The 27,883-nt window shown below is 47.7% G+C and overlaps 1 protein-coding gene across 1 annotated transcript in view; it reads right to left on the minus strand.

The window, feature by feature from the left end:
- Window positions 1-27,883, minus strand: part of LOC115131901 (E3 ubiquitin-protein ligase RNF123) — a 296,244-nt gene that overhangs the window by 243,515 nt on the left and 24,846 nt on the right. The window contains exons 15-23 of the mRNA XM_065004357.1: window positions 26,427-26,544; window positions 25,766-25,856; window positions 24,522-24,583; window positions 23,503-23,574; window positions 23,297-23,417; window positions 19,229-19,330; window positions 3,372-3,472; window positions 1,370-1,562; window positions 918-1,063 (exon numbers count right to left, since the gene is read on the minus strand). Coding sequence (XP_064860429.1) covers window positions 918-1,063; window positions 1,370-1,562; window positions 3,372-3,472; window positions 19,229-19,330; window positions 23,297-23,417; window positions 23,503-23,574; window positions 24,522-24,583; window positions 25,766-25,856; window positions 26,427-26,544 — 1,006 coding nt within the window. The remainder of the gene's footprint in view (window positions 1-917; window positions 1,064-1,369; window positions 1,563-3,371; window positions 3,473-19,228; window positions 19,331-23,296; window positions 23,418-23,502; window positions 23,575-24,521; window positions 24,584-25,765; window positions 25,857-26,426; window positions 26,545-27,883) is intronic.

The following is a 27,883-nucleotide window of genomic DNA, read 5'->3' on the forward strand; positions in this document are numbered from 1 at the left end:
CGGTGCACTGCTTTAGACCAGACCCCCACGGTGCACTGCTTTAGACCCCCACGGTGCACTGCTTTAGACCAGACCCCCATGGTGCAGCTTTAGACCAGACCCCCACGGTGCACTGCTTTCGACCCCCACGGTGCACTACTTTAGACCCCCACGGTGCACTACTTTAGACCCCCACGGTGCACTACTTTAGACCAGACCCCCACGGTGCACTGCTTTAGACCCCCACGGTGCACTACTTTAGACCCCCCACGGTGCACTACTTTAGACCAGACCCCCAGGGTGCACTACTTTAGACCCCCACAGTGCACTGCTTTAGACCAGACCCCAAGGTGCACTACTTTAGACCAGACCCCCACGGTGCACTGCTTTAGACTAGACCCCACGGTGCACTACTTTAGACCCCCACGGTGCACTACTTTAGACCAGACCCCACGGTGCACTACTTTAGACCAGACCCCAGGGTGCACTGCTTTAGACCAGACCCCCACGCACGGTGCACTGCTTTAGACCAGACCCCCACGGTGCACTGCTTTAGACCAGACCCCCAGGGTGCACTGCTTTAGACCCCCACAGTGCACTGCTTTAGACCAGACCCCCAGGGTGCACTGCTTTAGACCCCCACAGTGCACTGCTTTAGACCAGACCCCCACAGTGCACTGCTTTAGACCAGACCCCCACAGTGCACTGCTTTAGACCAGACCCCCAGGGTGCACTGCTTTAGACCCCCACGGTGCACTGCTTTAGACCAGACCCCCACGGTGCACTACTTTAGACCAGACCCCCACGGTGCACTACTTTAGACCCCCAGGGTGCACTACTTTAGACCAGACCCCCACGGTGCACTACTTTAGACCCCCACGGTGCACTACTTTAGACCAGGTTCCCTTGCCCAACAGACGGACGCCTCAGCCTCTTACCTTGCCCAGCTGTTGATGAACACTCAGGTTGTACATCATCACAATCCCATCCAAAATCTCCAGCAGGGACTTCTCTGTGATTGGATGGTCGGGCTCTTCCAACGGTCGCCCCAGCAACAGGCCGTCGTTACCATGGCTTCCCTCGACTTGAGGAGAGGAAGAAAACATCATGTTCCTAACCTGGTGTTCCGTTCAGTACAATAACTAGACACCCAGGTAATAATAGGTCAAAAAGTACTAGACCATTTCTAGAGGTGAGGAATAAATTTTCACACTCATCCGCAGATAATTGGCACCCCACTACATTTTCTGTACTTTAGCCTTGACATCTGTCGACTAAACTCTATATTTACAGTGGTGGTTGAAAGACAGAAAGCGAGAGAGTGAAAGACTGAGAAAGAGAGATGTTCTCAATACGCCTCCATGTATATTCAAGGTAAAAAGCCACTCACTGTCCTCCTCCGTCCTCTGCTCCACGGCCAGGGTGCGAACTTTAACTTTCTCCGGGGGTGCCAGGGGTCGCCTGGGAGTCATGAGGCTGACGGCAGCAGTACTCAGGAAACGATTGGCTCGGCCCAGAGTGGGAGAACTGAGCCAGCTGGGTCTGGCCAGGGCACCACCCATAGCCACCGCTCCAAACGGCCTCTGTTACAGGACAGATGGACATGAAACGCTCCAATACATAGAGACACGTTGGTAACACTGTGTAGTGACAGTAAGTCACCCATCACTGTATATGGGGGCGGCAGGAAGCCTCGTGGTTAGAGCGTTGGGCCAGTAACCAGCAGGTAGCCTAGTGGTTAGAGTGTTGGGCCAGTAACCAGCAGGAAGCATCGTGGTTAGAGCGTTGGGCCAGTAACCAGCAGGTAGCCTAGTGGTTAGAGCGTTGGGCCAGTAACCAGCAGGTAGCCTAGTGGTTAGAGTGTTGGGCCAGTAACCAGCAGGTAGCCTAGTGGTTAGAGTGTTGGGCCAGTAACCAGCAGGTAGCCTAGTGGTTAGAGTGTTGGGCCAGTAACCAGCAGGTAGCCTAGTGGTTAGAGCGTTGGGCCAGTAACCAGCAGGTAGCCTAGTGGTTAGAGCGTTGGGCCAGTAACCAGCAGGTAGCCTAGTGGTTAGAGTGTTGGGCCAGTAACCAGCAGGTAGCCTAGTGGTTAGAGCGTTGGGCCAGTAACCAGCAGGTAGCCTAGTGGTTAGAGTGTTGGGCCAGTAACCAGCAGGTAGCCTAGTGGTTAGAGTGTTGGGCCAGTAACCAGCAGGTAGCCTAGTGGTTAGAGTGTTGGGCCAGTAACCAGCAGGTAGCCTAGTGGTTAGAGTGTTGGGCCAGTAACCAGCAGGTAGCCTAGTGGTTAGAGTGTTGGGCCAGTAACCAGCAGGTAGCCTAGTGGTTAGAGTGTTGGGCCAGTAACCAGCAGGTGGTTAGAGTGTTGGGCCAGTAACCAGCAGATAGCCTAGTGGTTAGAGTGTTGGGCCAGTAACCAGCAGGTAGCCTAGTGGTTAGAGTGTTGGGCCAGTAACCAGCAGGTGGTTAGAGTGTTGGGCCAGTAACCAGCAGATAGCCTAGTGGTTAGAGTGTTGGGCCAGTAACCAGCAGGTAGCCTAGTGGTTAGAGTGTTGGGCCAGTAACCAGCAGGTAGCCTAGTGGTTAGAGTGTTGGGCCAGTAACCAGCAGGTAGCCTAGTGGTTAGAGTGTTGGGCCAGTAACCAGCAGGTAGCCTAGTGGTTAGAGTGTTGGGCCAGTAACCAGCAGGTAGCCTAGTGGTTAGAGTGTTGGGCCAGTAACCAGCAGGTAGCCTAGTGGTTAGAGCGTTGGGCCAGTAACCGAAAGGTTGCTGGATCGAATCCCCGAGCTGACAAGGTAAAAATCTGTCGTTCTGACCCTGAACAAGGCAGTTAACCCACTGTTCCCCGGTAGGCCGTCATTGTAAATAAGAATTTGTACTTAACTGACTTGCCTAGTTAAATAAAGGATGGATTAAAAATAATTATAATAATAATAAATAGACCTGTCAGCAACTAGTGTGTCTGAAATAGCTGAAAAATCACATTTGAAAGGGTGTCCACATACTTTCGACAATGTAGTGCATTACCCCATTACTACCTGGTACCCCTGCACATTGACTCGGTACCGGTGCTCCTTGTACATAGCCTCATTGTTATTTAATTGTGTTACTATTTCCCATTTTCTCTTATTTGGTAATTATTAGAACTTTTTAACTCTGCATTATTGGGAAAGGGCTTGTAAATGAGCATTTCACGGTCAAGTCTGCACCTGTTATATTCGGCGCATGACAAATAAAACGTGATTGAAAATGCTGTACCCCAAAAAAAAGGGAGAATTTAGACTTGAGAACACCAATATGGTGGAATCAAGTCCCCAGTCAAATCAAAATGTATACGGTCTAAGTGGATGATATCCATGAACATGAGTGTGGAGGATGACACCTTAGTCTGTACCTGAGCTGAGCCACTCTCCTCCTCCTCATCCAAATCATCCATAGAGGTAGCCTGGATCTCAGCTGGGTCCATGAGGATGTTGGCTTTGGAGGCCAGGTCATCTAGAAGCAGAAACAGACAAACACAGCACAACAATTACATCATAATACAACAGACAGGCCGTATCCTGTCTCGGGGACAGGCTGTATTGTATCCTGTCTCGGGGACAGGCTGTATCCTATCCTGTCTCGGGGACAGGCTGTATCCTGTCTCGGGGACAGGCTGTATCATGTCTCGGGGACAGGCTGTATCCTGTCTCGGGGACAGGCTGTATCCTGTCAGGCTGTATCCTGTCTCGGGACAGACTGTATCCTGTCAGGCTGTATCCTGTCTCGGGACAGACTGTATCCTGTCAGGCTGTATCCTGTCAGGCTGTATCCTGTCTCGGGAGAGGCCGTATCCCGTCTCGGGGACAGGCCGTATCCTGTCTCCGGACAGGCCGTATCCTGTCTCCAGACAGGCCGTATTACATTTACATTTAAGTCATTTAGCAGACGCTCTTATCGTATCCTGTCAGGCTGTATCCCGTCTCGGGACAGGCCGTATCCTGTCAGGCTGTATCCCGTCTCGGGACAGGCCGTATCCTGTCAGGCTGTATCCCGTCTCGGGACAGGCCGTATCCTGTCAGGCTGTATCCCGTCTCGGGACAGGCCGTATCCTGTCAGGCTGTATCCCGTCTCGGGACAGGCCGTATCCTGTCAGGCTGTATCCCGTCTCGGGACAGGCCGTATCCTGTCAGGCTGTATCCCGTCTGTATCCTGTCAGGCTGTATCCCGTCTCGGGACAGGCCGTATCCTGTCAGGCTGTATCCCGTCTCGGGACAGGCCGTATCCTGTCAGGCTGTATCCTGTCTCGGGACAGGCCGTATCCTGTCAGGCTGTATCCTGTCTCGGGACAGGCCGTATCCTGTCAGGCTGTATCCTGTCTCGGGAAAGGCCGTATCCTGTCAGGCTGTATCCTGTCTCGGGACAGGCCGTATCCTGTCAGGCTGTATCCTGTCTCGGGACAGGCCGTATCCTGTCAGGCTGTATCCTGTCTCGGGACAGGCCGTATCCTGTCAGGCTGTATCCTGTTCCGGGACAGGCCGTATCCTGTCAGGCTGTATCCTGTCTCGGGACAGGCTGTATCCTGTCAGGCTGTATCCTGTCTCGGGACAGGCTGTATCCTGTCTCGGGACAGGCTGTATCCTGTCAGGCTGTATCCTGTCTCGGGACAGGCTGTATCCTGTCAGGCTGTATCCTGTCTCGGGACAGGCTGTATCCTGTCAGGCTGTATCCTGTCTCGGGACAGGCTGTATCCTGTCAGGCTGTATCCTGTCTCGGGACAGGCTGTATCCTGTCAGGCTGTATCCTGTCTCGGGACAGGCTGTATCCTGTCAGGCTGTATCCTGTCTCGGGACAGGCTGTATCCTGTCAGGCTGTATCCTGTCTCGGCTGTATCCTGTCAGGCTGTATCCTGTCTCAGGCTGTATCCTGTCAGGCTGTATCCTGTCTCGGGACAGGCTGTATCCTGTCAGGCTGTATCCTGTCTCGGGACAGGCTGTATCCTGTCAGGCTGTATCCTGTCTCGGGACAGGCTGTATCCTGTCAGGCTGTATCCTGTCTCGGGACAGGCTGTATCCTGTCAGGCTGTATCCTGTCTCGGGACAGGCTGTATCCTGTCAGGCTGTATCCTGTCTCGGGACAGGCTGTATCCTGTCTTCATGATCTTTGGTTTCAAACCATTAGAATGTTTAAACAAGTTCTGACCACCAGGAAGCTACCCTCTCCTGCCAAGCACAACCAGTTCTGACCACCAGGAGGCTACCCTCTCCTGCCAAGCACAACCAGTTCTGACCACCAGGAAGCTACCCTCTCCTGCCAAGCACAACCAGTTCTGACCACCAGGAAGCTACCCTCTCCTGCCAAGCAAAACCAGTTCTGACCACCAGGAAGCTACCCTCTCCTGCCAAGGACAACCAGTTCTGACCACCAGGAAGCTACCCTCTCCTGCCAAGCACAACCAGTTCTGACCACCAGGAAGCTACCCTCTCCTGCCAAGGAGAACCAGTTCTGACCACCAGGAAGCTACCCTCTCCTGCCAAGGAGAACCAGTTCTGACCACCAGGAGGCTACCCTCTCCTGCCAAGGACAAAATGTTCTGACCACTAAAGAGGAAAACGGACTGAAAAAGGAAGGGACAACTTGAGTGTCTGAGGAGGCAGAGTGACCAAACAGAGATAGGAATTAGAAAGTACTGGAAGACCCACCGTGGACAAAGAAATACAAATCAAATGTCATGTGAATACCTTACAGTGAAATGCTGAATACAACAGGTGTAGTAGACCTCACAGTGAAATGCTGAATACAACAGGTGTAGTAGACCTTACAGTGAAATGCTGAATACAACAGGTGTAGTAGACCTCACAGTGAAATGCTGAATACAACAGGTGTAGTAGACCTCACAGTGAAATGCTGAATACAACAGGTGTAGTAGACCTCACAGTGAAATGCTGAATACAACAGGTGTAGTAGACCTCACAGTGAAATGCTGAATACAACAGGTGTAGTAGACCTCACAGTGAAATGCTGAATACAACAGGTGTAGTAGACCTCACAGTGAAATGCTGAATACAACAGGTGTAGTAAACCTGTAGAGTAGAGGCTATAGACAGTAGAGAGGCTATAGACAGTAGACAGACTATAGACAGTAGACAGACTATAGACAGTAGACAGGCTATAGACAGTAGAGAGGCTATAGACAGTAGAGAGGCTATAGACAGTAGAGAGGCTATAGACAGTAGGGAGGCTCTATACAGTAGGGAGGCTCTATACAGTAGGGAGGCTCTATACAGTAGAGAGGCTCTATACAGTAGAGAGGCTATATACAGTAGAGAGGCTATATACAGTAGAGAGGCTATATACAGTAGAGAGGCTATATACAGTAGAGAGGCTCTATACAGTAGGGAGGCTCTATACAGTAGGGAGGCTCTATACAGTAGGGAGGCTCTATACAGTAGGGAGGCTATATACAGTAGGGAGGCTATATACAGTAGGGAGGCTATATACAGTAGAGAGGTTATATACAGTAGAGAGGCTATATACAGTAGAGAGGCTATATACAGTAGGGAGGCTATACACAGGAGCGAGGCTATATACAGTAGAGAGGCTATATACAGTAGAGAGGCTATATACAGTAGAGAGGCTATATACAGTAGAGAGGCTATATACAGTAGAGAGGCTATATACATACAGTAGGGAGGCTATATACAGTAGTGAGGCTATATACATACAGTAGGGAGGCTCTATACAGTAGGGAGGCTCTATACAGTAGGGAGGCTCTATACAGTAGGGAGGCTCTATACAGTAGGGAGGCTATATACAGTAGGGAGGCTATATACAGTAGAGAGGCTATATACAGTGGGGAGGCTCTATACAGTAGGGAGGCTCTATACAGTAGGGAGGCTCTATACAGTAGGGAGGCTATATACAGTAGAGAGGCTATATACAGTAGAGAGGCTATATACAGTAGAGAAGCTATATACAGTAGAGAGGCTATATACAGTAGTGAGGCTATATACATACAGTAGAGAGGCTATATACAGTAGAGAGGCTATATACAGTAGAGAGGCTATATACAGTAGAGAGGCTATATACAGTAGGGAGGCTATATACAGTAGAGAGGCTATATACAGTAGGGAGGCTATATACAGTAGAGAGGCTATATACAGTCGAGAGGCTATATACAGTAGAGAGGCTATATACAGTAGAGAGGCTATATACATACAGTAGAGAGGCTATATACAGTAGGGAGGCTATATACAGTAGGGAGGCTATATACAGTAGAGAAGCTATATACAGTAGAGAAGCTATATACAGTAGAGAGGCTATATACATACAGTAGAGAGGCTATATACATACAGTAGAGAGGCTATATACAGTAGAGAGGCTATATACAGTAGAGAGGCTATATACAGTAGTGAGGCTATATACATACAGTAGAGAGGCTATACACAGTAGAGAGGCTATATACAGTAGAGAGGCTATATACAGTAGAGAGGCTATATACAGTAGAGAGGCTATATACAGTAGGGAGGCTATATACAGTAGATAGGCTATATACAGTAGGGAGGCTATATAGGGTAGAGAGGCTATATACAGTAGAGAGGCTATATACATACAGTAGAGAGGCTATATACAGTAGGGAGGCTATATACAGTAGAGAGGCTACCTACAGGCACCGGTTAGTCTGGCCAATTGAGGTAGTATGTACATGTAGGTGTTGTTAAAGTGACTATGCATATATGATGAACAGAGAGTAGCAGCAGCGTAAGAGAGGGGTTTGGGGGGGGGGGGGGGGGTGCAACACAATGCAAATAGTCCGGGTAGCCATTTGATTACAGTCATTATTATGACGGTCTAGTGATGTTGATAGGTTGATTGCTATGGTGATATAGAGAATTCACGACAGCGTCAGTGCTGACCTCTAAGTGTCTGGATATTGTTGCTTACACTTCTGATCAACCCAGAACCATCGTAAATCTACAAGTCTATTAAAATCAGATCAGAGGACGTATCCATAAATCTAGAACGGGTCAGATGTGTATGCAGGGCCAGGTTCCACCTCCCAGTACTGTGGAACAGAGGAGACACGTTGTTCATGGTCAGGTGGGGAGGCCACTGCTGCTGCCGTCGACGAATCCAGGTCCTAACCTACTCTAACTTCAAATCCATCACATTAGTGGGCTAAGTCCCAAAACGCACAACAATTTCCCTACACTGTGCACTACTTTTGACCAGAGCTCTATAGCCATTGGTCAAAAGTAGTGCACTATGAAGGGAATATGGTGCCATTTGGTACTCAGGCCACGTCCAAAACAATCCATCACCAGCCAGCTTCTCCTCCTCCTCCACTAAAGCGGTTGAGCTGCTGCTCCTCCTCCTCCTCCTCCTCCACTAAAGCGGTTGAGCTGCTGCTCCTCCTCCTCCTCCTCCTCCTCCTCCACTAAAGCGGTTGAGCTGCTGCTCCTCCTCCTCCTCCTCCTCCTCCTCCACTAAAGCGGTTGAGCTGCTGCTCCTCCTCCACTAAAGCGGTTGAGCTGCTCCTCCTCCTCCTCCTCCTCCTCCACTAAAGCGGTTGAGCTGCTGCTCCTCCTCCTCCTCCTCCTCCTCCTCCTCCTCCACTAAAGCGGTTGAGCTGCTGCTCCTCCTCCTCCTCCTCCTCCTCCACTAAAGCGGTTGAGCTGCTGCTCCTCCTCCTCCTCCTCCTCCTCCTCCTCCTCCACTAAAGCGGTTGAGCTGCTGCTCCTCCTCCTCCTCCTCCTCCTCCTCCTCCTCCACTAAAGCGGTTGAGCTGCTGCTCCTCCTCCTCCTCCTCCACTAAAGTGGTTGAGCTGCTCCTCCTCCTCCTCCACTAAAGTGGTTGAGCTGCTCCTCCTCCTCCTCCACTAAAGTGGTTGAGCTGCTCCTCCTCCTCCACTAAAGTGGTTGAGCTGCTCCTCCTCCTCCACTAAAGTGGTTGAGCTGCTCCTCCTCCACTAAAGTGGTTGAGCTGCTCCTCCTCCTCCACTAAAGTGGTTGAGCTGCTCCACCTCCTCCACTAAAGTGGTTGAGCTGCTCCTCCTCCTCCACTAAAGTGGTTGAGCTGCTCCTCCTCCACTAAAGTGGTTGAGCTGCTCCTCCTCCACTAAAGTGGTTGAGCTGCTCCTCCTCCACTAAAGTGGTTGAGCTGCTCCTCCTCCTCCTCCACTAGTGGTTGAGCTGCTCCTCCTCCACTAAAGTGGTTGAGCTGCTCCTCCTCCACTAAAGTGGTTGAGCTGCTCCTCCTCCACTAAAGTGGTTGAGCTGCTCCTCCTCCACTAAAGTGGTTGAGCTGCTCCTCCTCCACTAAAGTGGTTGAGCTGCTCCTCCTCCACTAAAGTGGTTGAGCTGCTCCTCCTCCACTAAAGTGGTTGAGCTGCTCCTCCTCCACTAAAGTGGTTGAGCTGCTCCTCCTCCTCCACTAAAGCGGTTGAGCTGCTCCTCCTCCTCCTCCACTAAAGTGGTTGAGCTGCTGCTCCTCCTCCTCCACTAAAGCGGTTGAGCTGCTGCTCCTCCTCCTCCACTAAAGCGGTTGAGCTGCTCCTCCTCCTCCTCCTCCTCCTCCTCCTCCACTGAAGCGGTTGAGCTGCTCCTCCTCCTCCTCCTCCTCCTCCTCCTCCTCCACTAAAGCGGTTGAGCTGCTCCTCCTCCTCCTCCTCCTCCACTGAAGTGGTTGAGCTGCTCCTCCTCCTCCACTAAAGCGGTTGAGCTGCTCCTCCTCCTCCTCCACTAAAGCGGTTGAGCTGCTCCTCCTCCTCCTCCTCCTCTGAAGTGGTTGAGCTGCTCCTCCTCCTCTGAAGTGGTCGAGCTGCTCCTCCTCCTCCACTAAAGTGGAGATGTGCATCTGTTGGTCAAATGCGGGCGTCCATCAAAAACAGTCAGTATCTGGTGTGACTACAATTTGCCTCATGCAGCGCGACACATCTCCTTCACATAGAGTTGATCAGGCTGTTGATTGTGGCCTGTGAAATGTTCTCCCACTGTTCTTCAATGGCTGTGCGTAGTTTCTGGTTATTGGTGGAAACTGGAACGCTCTGTTGTACACGTCGATCCAGAGCATCCCAAACATGCTCAATGGGTGACATGTCTGGTTTGTAAGCAGGCCATGGAAGAACTGGGACATTTTCAGCTTCCAGTCATTGTGTAAAGATACTTGCTGAAACACGAGGTGATGACAGTGGATGAACAGCACCACAATGGGCCTCAGACTCCCGCCATACACACCCCCCCACCTACAGACCCCCGCCATACACCCCCCTACAGACCCCCGCCATACACACACACACACACACACACACACACACACACACACACAGACCCCCGCCATACACACACACCCCCTACAGACCCCCGCCATACACCCCCCCCCCTACAGACCCCGCCATACACACACACACACACACACACCCCTCCAACAGACCCCGCCACGCGTTCCCTCTAAATCAACGGCCATGGAACCCTGGAAACCCAACTTGTTTCCTCACTACACAAAATCAACGCAGCCGGGCAGTCTTCTTCCTGGAAGCATAAACACATTGGATGGGAAATACATTGTAAAAAAAAAAACAGGCACGATTTAAAGCTCAGCTTATTTCATTAAAGGGGAGTACAAGATATTCCACTCTACTCTTCTCCTTGGCTATCAAGGCACTGTGTTTCACCACAACCACGCAGCCTAAATACTTCATTAAAAAAATCTTTATCCTCGTATAAACTTGTCCGAGATGATCACAACAACCACTTCCTGTGTATCCACAAGGCTTCCGACAAGCACTAAAATAAGAGCACTTAATTGTCCATTGTACTTTTTTTTTTTTTTTTTTTTTAAATCAAGCTTTCCACAAGGCCTCAGATTGAAGCAGTAAAAGCCACTGTTAGACTGCTCCATAGAGCTGGAAACAGGCATTTTGTGGTAGGGAAGGACAAAGAGTACAACTCCCTCTAGTGGTTCTCATAGGCAGCACACTATTCCCTATAGAGTACTACAGTACGAGTCATAATACCCATAAAACCTAGGAAGGAAAAGGTTCGTTTTTCCACCATTCATGTGGATTTTAGAAACACTTCAATAAGGGCTGTGTTTTGTGTACCCTGGCCTGACGCTTTGATAAGTGTAAATCGCTCTCTGACAAGGTGACTTTTGTCAATATAGTCGCCTGTGTTTACCTCCCAAAAATGTAACGCTAATTAGCTGCTAATGTGGCTACCATACAGAACTATAAATGCTTGTCTCAAGAATCACGTCACTCAACAGGGCCCATAATGATCTGGACAATGCTTCCTAAAGTAGCCATTTTAAATGCATGATTTAATTTATACAATTTATAAAAAACAAGTCCAGCTTTCTAGTTAAATAGCTAGCTAACTTGGTGAAGCTAGACGTTCTTGATAATGTTTGTTTATGTATGTGGGTGAAGGGACGGTAGCCTACTTCAAGTACTACTTGACCCTAGCTAGCGGTATTATTTTGGTCTGGCGTTTTGAGAGGTTTACTTTACTGCGGGAAGACATTGATCTGTTAGCTGGTACCCTCTGGACAGCAGATCATTAGTATAGCTAGTAGACAAGGTTATGTCGTCTTATTTAGTCCTATCTGCTATGGAGGTTTTAAAATGTATTGGGTATTCAAACATTTATTTTTGAGGTAGAATTACTGTCGTCATGTTATTGATGTTTTTTTTTTTAGGTAGCATTACTGTCATGTTATTGATGTTTGTTTTTTAGGTAGAATTACTGTCATGTTATTGATGCCAAATTGTAAACCTTATTTGCACCTTCTTTATTCCAGAACCAATGGGTGTGCCTGAGTCTCATCACCTCTCAACTAGATCAGCTGTTTCAACCTGGAACACTATTCTCCTTATTTGGTCTGCTAGCATGTTAGCAGATACCAGACTTCCTGAAAAGCAGGAGTGTGTTTTCAAAAAGTATCTCAAATACACCCCCCCCCCCCTGGAACTTGGGGAACATGCATCCCAAGTCTCCAATGGTCCCAACTGGTTGATGCACAGACCTAAGTGACCACAGTCTAAAATGGTCCCAATACTGGTTGATGCACAGACCTAAGTGACCACCGTCTAAAATGGTCCCAATACTGGTTGACGAACAGACCTAAGTGACCACACATACTCTTCCATCGTTCACACACAGTGGACACAGATCACCATAGTAACTATGATTACTAACCTGGGACATAGTTCATTATGGTGCTCTATGATTACTAAACTGGGACATAGATCTATAGTTCATGGCTCACGAGTGGCGTAGCGGTCTAAGGCACTGCATCTCAGTGCAAGTGGCATTACTACAGTCCCCGGTTCGAATACAGGCCGTATCACATCCGACCGTGATTGGGAGTGCCAAAGGGCGGCGCACAATTGGCCCAGTGACATCCTGGTTTGGCTGATGTAGGCCGTCACTGCAAATAACAATTTGTTCTTCCCCGACTTGCCTAGTGAAATAAAGGCTACATTTAAATCAAAATGAAAAAAATAATAAAAACTTGCAGCAACTGCAGCACAATCAATAGGAGGTGAACAGTGCTGAAAATATAGCTAACTTGTTATGCAAGTTTTGCACACCAACAGATGGAGAAAACCTACACCAGAGCAGCAATGCAATCTTAATTTTAATGTGACTTTACAAAACAACAAGAGGGCTTAATTGGAGTCTATTTCTCAGTAGTTTATGTCCATGACTGATGCAACACGAAAAAGCATTAAAGACAGAGTTAATGAGTACTTGAGGTCACGGAGAAAGTCTGGACATGGCCTGATCTCCCTTTTTTAAGGAATTAGGCACTTTCTCATGTTTACTACAGTATGTACTGTAGGCTATGTTTATTTGTCACACTGCACAGTAACCTAATTAACAAATGAAGGTGGCTTATAACTTCAAAATGCTTTCAAATCCAAAATGTAAAAGCATATTGCACAGTCCATCATCATCTTTATGCTTTCGTTAATAAAATGATGATAAAAATACTCTTTCAAATGCAGACGTTGATTTAGTTACGGATCCATAACAAATTACTATGGCAATAAATATCACTCATTTACAGAAATATTGGAACAAATTTGTCTAATGAAGGCAAACAATGTAGAATCCTCTAATCCTGTAGCCTACTCCCGACTGTCACGTTGTACAGCGCCATATTTTCCATTCCATCCAAACGGAAACAATGAGGGTTTCGGTTTTCTCCGAATAGAAACCCCATAATATTAATCAAATTAATTAAGCTAAATTTCTTAAAATCAATCCCAAATAGTATGTTATTACATTTACATTTACATTTAAGTCATTTAGCAGACGCTCTTATCCTTACAGAAAAGGTTTTAAATTCTCCGGTAATGCCAATATGGAAGACTATCAAATACTTCTCAAAGATGCCCTCTAGTGGTCAAACTAGCACTAACAGAAAAAAATGGCTGACAATTAAATAACGTGCCACAGAATGCTGCAGCAGCCCGCAAGGTGTGATGCAGTATGACATAACTATTAAAAGAAGGAACCACTGTTTTGATAAAAGTCACCTTGTCTGAGATAGCTTTTTAAATCTATCAAAACGTCACGCCAGGGAAAGTCTCCATTTAACACAGATTCGGTTTGAAAAGGTTACATTTAAAAAATGGTGGGAAAAAATGATTGGAACCAGTTCTGTGATTGCTAGGTTTTATAGGTATTACGACGTGTCCACTGTGGGGCACTATATAGTGCTAAGTAATTAACCAAAATGTTATTTTTGTATAGAACTTTTTTACTAATTAACCAATGTTCTGTAAGCGCAAGTGTCTCTTGAGATAAAATCAAATCAACTGTGCCGATGTAGTAGGGCGTTATAGTTTCCAACAGGCCAATATTTGACAAAATCAGCACGTTTTCTGCGCTAAACTAACTACAATGACCATAATACATTGCGCGCCTACTTGTCCGGTCTGTGTGGGCGGAGTGGAAGTGGTGAATGCTATTTTACAGTAAACAAACTGACAGACTCAGCTCATAGGGAAGGACAATCAACAACCAGAGCACTTAAACTGACAGACTCAGCTCATAGGGAAGGCCAATCAACAAGCAGAGCACTTAAACTGACAGACTCAGCTCATAGAGAAGGACAATCAACAAGCAGAGCACTTAAACTGACAGACTCAGCTCATAGGGAAGGCCAATCAACAAGCAGAGCACTTAAACTGACAGACTCAGCTCATAGGGAAGGCCAATCAACAAGCAGAGCACTTAAACAAATGACTGATGATTGGCTGAGAGAAATTGATGATTAAAAAAAAATAATTGTGGGGGCTGTTTTGTTAGACTTCAATGTGGCTTATAACATCATTGATCATAGTCTGCTGATGGAAAAAAACGTATGTGTTATGGCTTCACATCCAAAGCGTTTTGGGACACTGTAAAGTCCATGGAGAATAAGAGCACCTCCTCCCCGCTGCCCACTGCACTGAGGCTAGGAAACACTGTCACCACCAATAAATCTACAGTAGTCGATCATTTCAAACAGCATTATTCTACGGCTGGCTATGCTTTCCACCTGGCTACCCCTACCAACAGCTCTGCACACCCTGCAGGAACTTGCCCAAGCTCCCCATGCTACTCCTTCACCCAAATCCAGACAGCTGATGATCTGAAAGAGTTGCAAAATCTGGATCCCTACAAATCAGCTGGGCTAGACAATCTGGACCATCTCTTTCAAAAATTATCCGCTGAAATTGTTGCAACCCCTATTACTAGCCTGTTCAACCTCTCTTTCGTATCGTCTGAGATCCCCAAAGATTGGAAAGCTGCCGCAGTCATTTCCCTCTTCAAAGGGGGAGGCACTCTAAAACCAAACTGTTTTAAACCTATATCCATCCTGGCCTGCCTTTCTAAAAATCTTCGAAAGCCAAGTTAACAAACAGATCACCGACCATTTTGAATCCCACCGAACCTTCACTACGCAATCTGGTTTCCGAGCTGGTCATAGGTGCACCTCAGCCACGCTCAAGGTCCTAAACGATATCATAACCGCCATCAATAAGAGACAATACTGCGCAGCTGTATTCATCGACCAAGCCAAGGCTTTCGACTCTGTCAATCACCACATTCTAAATCGTCAGTCTCAATAGCCTTGGTTTCTCAAATGACTGCCTCGCCTGGTTCACCAACTACTTCTCAGATCGTTTTGACAAACTGAACTCTGAGGGCCTGTTGTCCGGACAGTAACTATGGGGGTGACACAGGGTTCAATTCTCGGGCCGACTCTTTTCTCTGTTTATATCAATGATGTCGCTCAAGGTCCTAAACGATATCATAACCGCCATCAATAAGAGACAATACTGTGCAGCTGTATTCAACGTCCTGGCCAAGGCTTTTGACTCTGTCAATCACCACATTCTTATCGGCAGACTCAACAGTCTTGGTTCCTCAAGTGACTGACTCGCCTGGTTCACCAACTACTTCTCAGACAGAGTTCATTGTGTCACATCGGAGGGCCTGTTGTCCGTACCTTTGGCAGTCTCTATGGGGGTGACACAGGGTTCAATTCTCAGGCCAACTCTTTTCTCTGTATACATCAATGATGTCGCTCTTGCTGCTGGCGATTCTCTGATCCACCTCCATGCAGACAACACCATTCTGTTTTCCTCTGGCCCTTCTTTGGACACTGTTAATAAAACTACAAATGGGCTTCAATGCCAAACACTCCTTCCGTGGCCTCCAACTGCTTTTTAAATGCAAGTAACACTAAATGCATGCTCTTCAACCGATTGCTGCCCGCACTCGCCCGACTAGCATCACTACTCTGAACTAGAGGTCGACCGATTAATCGGAACGGCTGATTAATTAGGGCCGATTTCAAGTTTTCATAACAATCGGAAATCTGTATTTTTGGACACCGATTTTGCCAATTATTATTTTTTTTTTATATATTTTTTTACACCTTTATTTAACTAGGCATGTCAGTTAAAAACACATTCTTATTTTCGGTCTAGGAACGAACGGTGGGTTAACTGTTTCAGGGGCAGAATGATAGATTTTCACGTTGTCAGCCCGGGTGATTCAATCTTGCAACCTTACAGTTAACTAGTCCAGCGCAATAATGACCTGGCTCGCTCTCGTTGCACTCCACAAGGAGACTGCCTGTTACGCGGATGCAGTAAGCCAAGGTAAATTGCTAGCTAGCATTAAACTTCTTATAAAAAACAATCAATCATAATCATTATTGATGCTATTACTAGATTTTATCTAGTGTGTCCTGCGTTGCATATAATCTGACTGAGCATACAAGTATCTAAGTATCTGACTGAGCGGTGGTAGGCAGAAGCAGGCGCGTAAACATTCATTCAAACAGCACTTTCGTGCGTTTTGCCAGCAGCTCTTCGTTGTGCCTCAAAAACATTGCGCTGTTTATGACTTCAAGCCTATCAACTCCTGAGATGAGGCTGGTGTAACCGAAGTGAAATGGCTAGCTAGTTAGCGCGTGCTAATAGCGTTTCAAACGGCAGGAACAAATAGGGATCCATAATAAACCCCTGGAAGAGTAGCTGCTGCGTTGGCAGATACTAATGGGGATCCATAATAAACCCCAGGAAGAGTAGCTGCTGCCTTGACAGGAACTAATGGGGATCCATTATAAACCCCAGGAAGAGTAGCTGATGCCTTGGCAGGAACTAATGGGGATCCATAATAAACCCCAGGAAGAGTAGCTGCTGCCTTGGCAGGAACTAATGGGGATCCATAATAAACCCCAGGAAGAGTAGCTGCTGCCTTGACAGGAACTAATGGGGATCCATAATAAACCCCAGGAAGAGTAGCTGCTGCCTTAGCAGGAACTAATCGGGATCCATAATAAACCCCAGGAAGAGTAGCTGCTGCCTTGGCAGGAACTAATGGGGATCCATAATAAACCCTAGGAAGAGTAGCTGCTGCCTTGACAGGAACTAATGGGGATCCCTAATAAATACAAGTAGTGAGAGATTTCAATCTCGCCAAAAATCTATACAAAACAAGCCCAATGCGTTTCTATGGGTTTATTTTGGACCTTAACTTGCCGCCTGTCTTCCTTCGGGACAACTCCTCCCATTTTTAGGGCAGAGACATGAGCATCTCGTCATTATATAGAGATATCTGGTGGGGGGAGGGTAGACACAGCGAGGAAGAGAAGAGAGAACATGCGATCGAGAGTGATAGCATAGGCTATGCTGCAGCAAATGTAGGCCTCTCTGTCACAAGAGAAAAACAATTACCATGATGAGATGATACATGCATTGTGAACTGCACTCAATGTCCCCAACCTGAGCGTTGACTATTGATCATGCAAATAGCAGACTGAAAGCCGTAGCCAGTAGAGAAGTCCGATTTAGACATTGCATATTATTGAACAGTTCCTGTCACGTCATGCTGTTCATTTAAATAAATGAACTATTTTTTTATTTATTTTTTTAATCGGTTTCTCGCAATTATTTATACCCGGGAAAAGGGTTTGGGCTTTAAAATCTCAGTAACCCGGTTCCCACTATTCAACCCTAAACAGTACATGAATAGAAAAGGTGTGTACAGCAGTAGTTATCTAGGATGAGCCTTGACAAGAATACAGTATACACACACACACATAAGTTAGGTAAAACAGTATGTAAACATTATTCCAGTGACCAGTGTTCAATGACTATATACATGGGACAGTAGTCTCTTAGGTGCAGGGTAGAGTACCGGGTGTTAGCTGAGCTGGCTAGTAACAGTGACTAAGGTTCAGGGCAGGGCCCTGGGCGGAGGACGGCTAATGGTGACTATATACATGGGACAGTAGTCTCTTAGGTGCAGGGTAGAGTACCGGGTGTTAGCCGAGCTGGCTAGTAACAGTGACTAAGGTTCAGGGCAGGGCCCTGGGCGGAGGACGGCTAATGGTGACTATATACATGGGACAGTAGTCTCTTAGGTGCAGGGTAGAGTACCGGGTGTTAGCCGAGCTGGCTAGTAACAGTGACTAAGTTTCAGGGCAGGGCCCTGGGCGGAGGACGGCTAATGGTGACTATATACATAGGACAGTAGTCTCTTAGGTGCAGGGTAGAGTACCGGGTGTTAGCTGAGCTGGCTAGTAACAGTGACTAAGGTTCAGGGCAGGGCCCTGGGCGGAGGCCGGCTAATGGTGACTATATACATAGGACAGTAGTCTCTTAGGTGCAGGGTAGAGTACCAGCTAGTAACAGTGACTAAGGTTCAGGGCAGGGCCCTGGGCGGAGGACGGCTAATGGTCACTACGTAACAGCCTGACGGGTCTGGAGGCTTGATGCACCTGTACCATCTCCGTGATCAGGCTATGACTCGGGTGGCGGAGGTCCTTGATCATCTTCTTGGACATAAAGACACCGGGTACTGTAGATGTCCTGGAGGACAGGCAGTGTGCCCCCGGGTGATACGTTGGGCTGACCGCACCTCTAGAGAGCCTGCGGTTGCGGACAGTGCAGTATCACAGGTAGGGATTCAGACTCAGGGTGTTGAAGGCTGAGCTGGAGTCAATGAACAGCATTCCTCCTGTACGGCGCGATGGAGTCGTCTGTGGATCTGTTGGGGCGGTATGCAAATTGTAGTGTGTCCAGGGTGTCGGGTAAGATGCGGGAGGTGATCCTTAACTAGCCTCCCAAAGCACTTCAGGATGACAGAAGTGAGTGCTACGGGGCGATAGTCATTTAGTTCAGTTACCTTCGCTTTCTGGGATACAGGAACAATGGTGGACATCTTGAAGCAAGTGGGGAAAGCTGACTGGGATAGGGAGAGAAAACTGAAACGACCTCAAAAAACACTAATAGTGCACTACTGTATGTGGCTTGGGACAAAACAAGTTCATTTCATAGGGAATCGGGAACATTTCAGACTTGCCTCTATTCTCAAAGCCATTTCTGTATAACGCTGTGTCAGAGGGATTTGAGAACTTGTCTTGAGCTGATATAATTCCTGAAAGTGGGTGAACTTATTAACACATTTCCTTATCAAACCAAGTACATCCATATCAAAACCACATTATTTTCAGCACGCTAGCTTTAGAACTCTTGTCAGCACGCTAGCTTTAGAACTCTTTTCAGAATTCTAGCTTTAGAACTCTTTTCAGAATTCTAGCTTTAGAACTCTTTTCAGAATTCTAGCTTTAGAACTCTTTTCAGAATTCTAGCTTTAAAACTCTTTTCAGAATTCTAGCTTTAAAACTCTTTTCAGTCAATAGCATTCTTTTGGACGTATTTCTCTGGATCAAAAGAAAAGTAGAAGACTGTTATTTCAAACCTTTGAGGGTTTTCTTCAGATGAGAGAGAAGGCCTCCAAGTCGCTGCAGGTCAAAGTAGTCCACCTTCCCATTGTAGAAGAGCTGAGGCGGAACATAGGCCTCTGGAGAGGGAGAGGAGGGGAAGAGAGGAGAGAAGGAGAAAATAATTAGCATTACCATTGAGATGGTAGATGAAGACAGGGCTATCGTGGGTAATTACCCGTAAAGTAATTAAGATAATCATAAATTCAGTCCCCTGAGCAATAGGATGAGGGGGGGATTTTTTATTTTTATAAAGGACACATGGCTTAGGAAAAGCTTTTCTGTGAAATATCTCCCATGTCCTATTAATACCAGGGGACGAGATGCCCTTCATGTAGTTGGCTAAGAGTATAATGTGTACAGGGGAAAAGTGAGCAGAGTGTTTAGTACAGGACAGGGTTCGTACAGACAGTGGCAAGTCAAATTCAAGACAAAGCTAACTAGCGTTAGGGCAATGATTAGAAGTATATGGTAACAGCTAGCATGCTAACACTAGTTAACAACTTCCTTCAAACTTCCCCAGTCTCATGAAGGGTTTCAATTGTTAAACAGCCACCACTAACATTGAGTGTCTTGCTGCCAACATACTGACTCAACTCCAGCCACTTTAATAATGGGAAAATTTATGTAAAAAAATGTATCACTAGCCACTTTAAACAATGCCACTTTATATAATGTTTACATACCCTACATTACTCATCTCATATGTATATACTGTACTCTATACCATCTACTGCATCTTGCCTATGCCGTTCTGTACCATCACTCACTCATATATGTTTATGTTCTTTATCCCTTTACACTTGTGTCTATAAGGTAGCTGTTGTGGAATTGTTAGGTTACTCGTTGGTTATTACTGCATGGTCAGAAACTAGAAGCACAAGCATTTCGCTACACTCGCATTAACATCTGTTAACCATGTGTCTGTGACAAATACAATTTGATTTGATTTGCCAAAAGCCTGAAGTATCCCTTTAATAGAAGTAAATTGACATTGTATTCTAGCTCAGCCGTAAGGGTTTGCCCTAGACACACTGGTCCAAGATCAGCTTTGAGGGCTTTGAACGCTCCTCCAAATCGTGCATTATCCCACTGTTGGTATAATAGAAGCAACTTGACATTGGGCTGTTGAATTCCTCCGCTCGAAGTTTGAAGTTGGGTCGTTCTTGAATTACAGTGGCATTTGGGCATTTCGTTTTGATTTTATATCAAAATAAAATATTACTGTGGGTACATTTTCCCCATTCTAAATCAACTAATATGGTAATTAGTTAATATAACTAATATGGCTTAATGACTTTAAATCATTTCTACCATTATGATAACATTGTGTAACGCCAACGATGGTAACGCCTACCATGATAACGCCAACGATGATAACGCCAACGATGGTAACGCCTACCATGATAACGCCAACGATGGTAACGCCAACGATGGTAACGCCAACGATGGTAACGCCTACCATGATAACGCCAACGATGGTAACGCCAACGATGGTAACGCCAACGATGGTAACGCCAACGATGGTAACGCCAACGATGGTAACGCCAACGATGGTAACGCCTACCATGATAACGCCAACGATGGTAACGCCTACGATGGTAACGCCAACGATGGTAACGCCAACGATGGTAACGCCAACGATGGTAACGCCAACGATGGTAACGCCTACCATGATAACGCCAACGATGGTAACGCCAACGATGGTAACGCCAATGTCACATTTGAGGAATATTTTCTGAAATGTAGGTCACAAATCTTCAAATCTAAAATGGTCCTTTAAAAATGATTTACTGAAGTGGTTAAAGATGAATCATTTTTGCTCACCATATTGTCACCTTTCAAAAACAGTTTAGATAGCCAAGACTAAAAAGGAGATACAATTTGGAGCACACTTCCCATTCCACACTTCCCATTCCACACATAACGGTAGGCAGGCTTCCTCGCGTCGCACACCACTTCCCATTCCACACATAACGGTAGGCAGGCTTCCGCGCGTCGCACACCACTTCCCATTCCACACATAACGGTAGGCAGGCTTCCCACTTCCCATTCCACACATAACGGTAGGCGGCTCACACCACTTCCCATTCCACACATAACGGCAGGCAGGCTTCCGCGCGTCGCACACCACTTCCCATTCCACACATAACGGCAGGCAGGCTTCCGCGCGTCGCACACCACTTCCCATTCCACACATAACGGTAGGCAGGCTTCCGCGCGTCGCACACCACTTCCCATTCCACACATAACGGCAGGCAGGCTTCCGCGCGTCGCACAACACTTCCCATTCCACACATAACGGTAGGCGGGCTTCCGCACACCACTTCCCATTCCACACATAACGGTAGGCGGGCTTCCGCGCGTCGCACACCACTTCCCATTCCACACATAACGGTAGGCAGGCTTCCGCGCGTCGCACACCACTTCCCATTCCACACATAACGGTAGGCAGGCTTCCGCGCGTCGCACACCACTTCCCATTCCACACATAACGGTAGGCAGGCTTCCGCGCGTCGCACACCACTTCCCATTCCACACATAACGGTAGGCAGGCTTCCGCGCGTCGCACACCACTTCCCATTCCACACATAACGGTAGGCAGGCTTCCGCGCGTCGCACACCACTTCCCATTCCACACATAACGGTAGGCAGGCTTCCGCAGACCACTTCCCATTCCACACATAACGGTAGGCAGGCTTCCGCGCGTCGCACACCACTTCCCATGAGCTGGAGGCAGTAGACATTGTGAAAACACGTACTTCAATCCGGAACGTTTTACTACATATTATGGAAGCAAGTTTACCTGGCTTCAAAGTAGCCAAAATATAGGCCAATTATTTTAAAGACTTCCATATGCCATTGAAACCAGTAGCCTATTTCTCACACGTTATATGGTTTCCTTTATTGTCTTGAAGGCAAAGGCATTATCCTAGTCATATTAGCATCCCGTGCTAGTTGATGATAATCCTAGTCATATTAGCATCGGGTTGTTGATGATAATCCTAGTCATATTAGCAACCCGTGCTAGTTGTTGATAATCCTAGTCATATTAGCATCCCGTGCTAGATGATAATCCTAGTCATATTAGCATCCCGTGCTAGTTGATGATAATCCTAGTCATATTAGCATCCCGTGCTAGTTGATGATAATCCTAGTCATATTAGCATCCCGTGCTAGTTGATGATAATCCTAGTCATATTAGCATCCCGTGCTAGTTGATGATAATCCTAGTCATATTAGCATCCCGTGCTAGTTGATGATAATCCTAGTCATATTAGCATCCCGTGCTAGTTGTTGCATCTTTATATCTTCCCTCTTTCGAAAATTCAAACTGATTTTTTCATCTCCGTCTCATGAAACAGCTCTCATGTGCTGTGCGCTTTTGACAGTGTTTTCTTGCAAGATGCATTACAGGGAAAAAAATTCAAATAAAACATTCCTTGTGCGTATTGCTGCACTTATGAGGTGATGAAATAAGAGTTGATCAACATTGTAAACCAAACGTTCTGATCTGTTGCATCAGACAAATTGTTTGAATTTGGAATATATCATCCCGCAACTGTAGCAGATTTAGTTTGGAATAGGTCATTTCTTTCTCCCAGAGAACAGCAAGCTGACCAGTAGTATAGGTAAACTTTTCTACTATGGGGGGGGGGTTAGTAGATAGACATAAGCTAGTGACTTTGCTGTTCGTTACTCGTCTTGTTGGCCAAAGGGAAAAGTAAAATGTGGACAGGTATTGTAACATCTTCAAATGCACATCTGGAATTTGAGAAGACGCACGCTGTTTCATGTTCGGTTCATATGAATTACCAAAATGTCAAATGAGATCTGTCATTCTGAGCACTGTGGATGGACACCCTAATCAGGTTACGCACCCAATGCATTTGGGTCTGGTAAATTTATCAAACGTACGGTAAATTTAAATGCTGCTGGTGAAATGGCCAGAGCCACATTTTCCTAACGAAAATCCTGATCGGTCTCCCCCCTCTCTCGCCCTCTCTCCACCCTCGCCCTCTCTCCCTCACACCTCTCTCCCTCACCGTCGCTGCTGACGCAGCCAGGGTTCCTCATCTTCCCTTCGTCCCAGTAGCTCCTTACGGCCGTGATGAGCCGATGCAGGAAACACACCATGTATTCTGGAGGACACAGCGCTGTGGGGTGCTGAAACACACAGGAAACACATGTATTCTGGAGGACACAGCGCTGTGGGGTGCTGAAACACACAAACAGGAAACACATCTCTTACCCCTCTGTTGCTGGCGTTCTCCTGTAGAAACTTCCTGAACTTATTCAGGAATATGTACCGCGATGCTTCACCCTGTGAGAGACAGAAGCAGCGATGGTCAGTGAGAGTTGGAGACGTTTTATAACAGAAGAAGTAGAAGAACTGCATTATAAAATCGGAGGACACCAGAACACAACAGCAGTCACGTGGACTTTCGATTCCCCCAGATATCCTGAACATTTATTTTATTTATTTTACCTTTATTTAACGAGGCAAGTCAGTTAAGAGCCCCTCCGCTCCAACCACTAGGCTACCCTGCCGCTCCAACCACTAGGCTACCCTGCCGCTCCAACCACTAGGCTACCCTGCCGCTCCAACCACTAGGCTACCCTGCCGCTCCAACCACTAGGCTACCCTGCCGCTCCAACCACTAGGCTACCCTGCCGCTCCAACCACTAGGCTACCCTGCCGCTCCAACCACTAGGCTACCCTGCCGCTCCAACCACTAGGCTACCCTGCCGCTCCAACCACTAGGCTACCCTGCCGCCCCTCCGCTCCAACCACTAGGCTACCCTGCCGCCCCTCCGCTCCAACCACTAGGCTACCCTGCCGCCCCTCCGCTCCAACCACTAGGCTACCCTGCCGCCCCTCCGCTCCAACCACTAGGCTACCCTGCCGCCCCTCCGCTCCAACCACTAGGCTACCCTGCCGCCCCTCCGCTCCAACCACTAGGCTACCCTGCCGCCCCTCCACTCCAACCACTAGGCTACCCTGCCGCCCCTCCGCTCCAACCACTAGGCTACCCTGCCGCCCCTCCGCTCTAACCACTAGGCTACCCTGCCGCCCCTCCACTCTAACCACTAGGCTACCCTGCCGCCCCCTGCCGTTAACATGTGTTCCTTTCCTCGTGAAGCAAACGGCCTCAACAGTGCGTCTCCAACGAGTAAGTGTGTCAACGTTGACATTTTCTGTATGTACATTTCAGGGGTTTAAAAACTATTTGGTTAAAAAATTAACGTGGAAACCAAAAAGGGACGTACCGTTCCTTTGTCCTTGTTGTTAAGCATCAACTTCAGGATCTGAACCTGCAACTCCTCCACCACTGTCAGGACAGAAGAGACCGCACAGCTGAGCCAGAGCATCATAATAATAAGTTTTTTTCACAGAACCAGGCCTAGACCACAAAGAGCTTTCACAGAACCAGGCCTAGACCACAAAGAGCTTTCACCGAACCAGGCCTAGACCACAAAGAGCTTTCACCCAGAACCAGGCCTAGACCACAGAGAGCCCTCCACTCTAACCACTAGGAACCAGGCCTAGACCACAAAGAGCCTTTCACGGAACCAGGCCTAGACCACAGAGAGCTTTCACAGAACCAGGCCTAGACCACATAGGGCTTTAAAACCAGGCCTAAACCACAGAGAGCTTTCAAGGAACCAGGCCTAGACCACAAAGAGCTTTCACGATCTGAACCAGGCCTCCACCACCACAGAAGAGCTTTCACAGAACCAGGCCTAGACCACAAAGAGCTTTCACAGAACCAGGCCTAGACCACAAAGAGCTTTCACAGAACCAGGCCTAGACCACAAAGAGCTTTCACAGAACCAGGCCTAGACCACAGAGAGCTTTCACAGAACCAGGCCTAGACCACAAAGAGCTTTCACAGAACCAGGCCTAGACCACAGAGAGCTTTCACGGAACCAGGCCTAGACCACAAAGAGCTTTCACGGAACCAGGCCTAGACCACAGAGAGCTTTCACAGAACCAGGCCTAGACCACAAAGAGCTTTCACAGAACCAGGCCTAGACCACAGAGAGCTTTCAAGGAACCAGGCCTAGACCACAAAGAGCTTTCACGGAACCAGGCCTAGACCACAAAGAGCTTTCACGGAACCAGGCCTAGACCACAGAGAGCTTTCACAGAACCAGGCCTAGACCACAAAGAGCTTTCACAGAACCAGGCCTAGACCACAAAGAGCTTTCACAGAACCAGGCCTAGACCACAAAGAGCTTTCACAGAACCAGGCCTAGACCACAGAGAGCTTTCACAGAACCAGGCCTAGACCACAAAGAGCTTTCACAGAACCAGGCCTAGACCACAGAGAGCTTTCACAGAACCAGGCCTAGACCACAGAGAGCAAACAGAAGCAGAAACAGAAGCATACGAAAGGAGGGAAAAAAAGAAAAAAAAGCTCCCAAGGAAGAACACAGAGAGAAACCCAACCCCTTCTGGCTGTAGACAGGCAGACAAATGTGATGGGGAATTTGTAGTGGACATGACTAACCCTCGATCCTCTTCTTAAGCCTCTGACAGCCTCTCTCGTAGGCCCGGCGCCTCAGCCTCTCCTCTGCACTCTCATCTTTAGACTCCTTTCCCTAGTCACACGAGAGGGGACAGATTGTACTGTATTATCTTGTTGTTATCACTTTGTTACATTCTTAGAAATAAGCAGTGCTACCTAGAACCATAAAGGATTCTTCAGTTGTCCCCGTGGGGAAAAACCCCTCTGGAAAATAATTTTTTTTTTAGTTCCAAGTGGAACCCTTTCACTAACAGAGGGTTTCCCTAAACTCGGTCCTCAGGACCACAAGGGGGTTCACGTTTTTGGTTTGTGCCCCTAGCACTACACAGCTGATTCAATTGACCAACTAATCATCAAGCTTTGATCATTTGAATCAGCTGTGTAGTGCTAGGGGCACAAACCCAAAACGTGCACACCTTGGGTACCGAGGACCGAGTTTGGGAAACGCTGCATTGAGACAAGGTTCCAAAGGGCTCTACCTAGAAGCAAAATGTTTATCTCCTATGGGGACAAGCAAACAACCCAATCTATGGGGATAAACAAACACTTTTTTTGTAGCTAGAAATGTTATGCGCTTCTGAAACAAAACAAAAAAATGGTAGCCAAATCAGGACATCCTTTTCAGAGCTGTGATAGGCTGTACCTCTTTGTCGAAGCGTGTGGGCCACCAGGTGGTGGGGATGAGTTCCTCTAGTCCCGCCTCCTTCACCCTGAGAGGAGTCTTAATGTAGAAGAACACCACTGAGCGCAAAACATCAAACGTGTTGAGAGTTAAAGATAATACAGATTATATACATGCAAACACGTGCCAGACAACACGCTAACACGCGCCAGACAACACGCTAACACGTGCCAGACAACACGCTAACACGTGCCAGACAACACGCTAACACGTGCCAGACAACACGCTAACACGTGCCAGACAACACGCTAACACGTGACAAAACACGCTAACACGACAACACGCTAACACGCCGCCAGACAACACGCTAACACGCTAACACAACACGCTAACACGCGCCAGACAACACGCTAACACGCGCCAGACAAAACACGCTAACACGCGCCAGACAACACGCTAACACGTGCCAGACAACACGCTAACACGTGCCAGACAACACGCTAACACGCGCCAGACAAAACACGCTAACACGCGCCAGACAACACGCTAACACGCGCCAGACAACACGCTAACACGCGCCAGACAACACGCTAACACGCGCCAGACAAAACACGCGCCAGACAACACGCTAACACGCGCCAGACAAAACACGCGCCAGACAACACGCTAACACGCGCCAGACAAACGCTAACACGCGCCAGACAAAACGCGCTAACGCGCGCCAGAGACAAACGCGCCAGACAACACGCTAACACGCCCAGACAAAACACGCTAACACGCGCCAGACAAACACGCTAACACGCGCCAGACAAACACGCTAACACGCGCCAGACAAAAACGCTAACACGCGCCAGACAACACGCTAACACGCGCCAGACAAACGCTAACACGCGCTAGACAACACGCTAACACGCGCCAGACAACAAACACGCGCGCAACACGCTAACACGCGCCAGACAAAACACGCGCCAGACAACACGCTAACACGCGCCAGACAAAACACGCGCCAGACAACACGCTAACACGCGCCAGACAAAACACGCGCCAGACAAAACGCGCTAACACGCGCCAGACAAAACGCGCTAACACGCGCCAGACAAAACACGCTAACACGCGCCAGACAAAACACGCTAACACGCGCCAGACAAAACACGCTAACACGCGCCAGACAAAACACGCTAACACGCGCCAGACAACACGCTACCACGCGCCAGACAACACACGCCCGACAACATCCTACACATACCAAGCAACACAGCGTGCAAGATTACACAGTTGAAGACTACACAGACAATCAAATATACTGTAAACACATTTCACACGGGAACGTTTTAGGGGTCCAAGGAATGTGACAAGGCAGAATCTTATCCTGACAAACTAAAGAGCATTTAAAATTTATGAGATAACTAACTACACTGTCTCAAACTCATGCATCGCAAGTACATGACCACTTAGTGCAGTGGTCACCAAACTACGGC

Source organism: Oncorhynchus nerka, linkage group LG2 (genome assembly GCF_034236695.1).
Source record: "Oncorhynchus nerka isolate Pitt River linkage group LG2, Oner_Uvic_2.0, whole genome shotgun sequence".
Lineage (NCBI taxonomy): Eukaryota > Metazoa > Chordata > Actinopteri > Salmoniformes > Salmonidae > Oncorhynchus > Oncorhynchus nerka.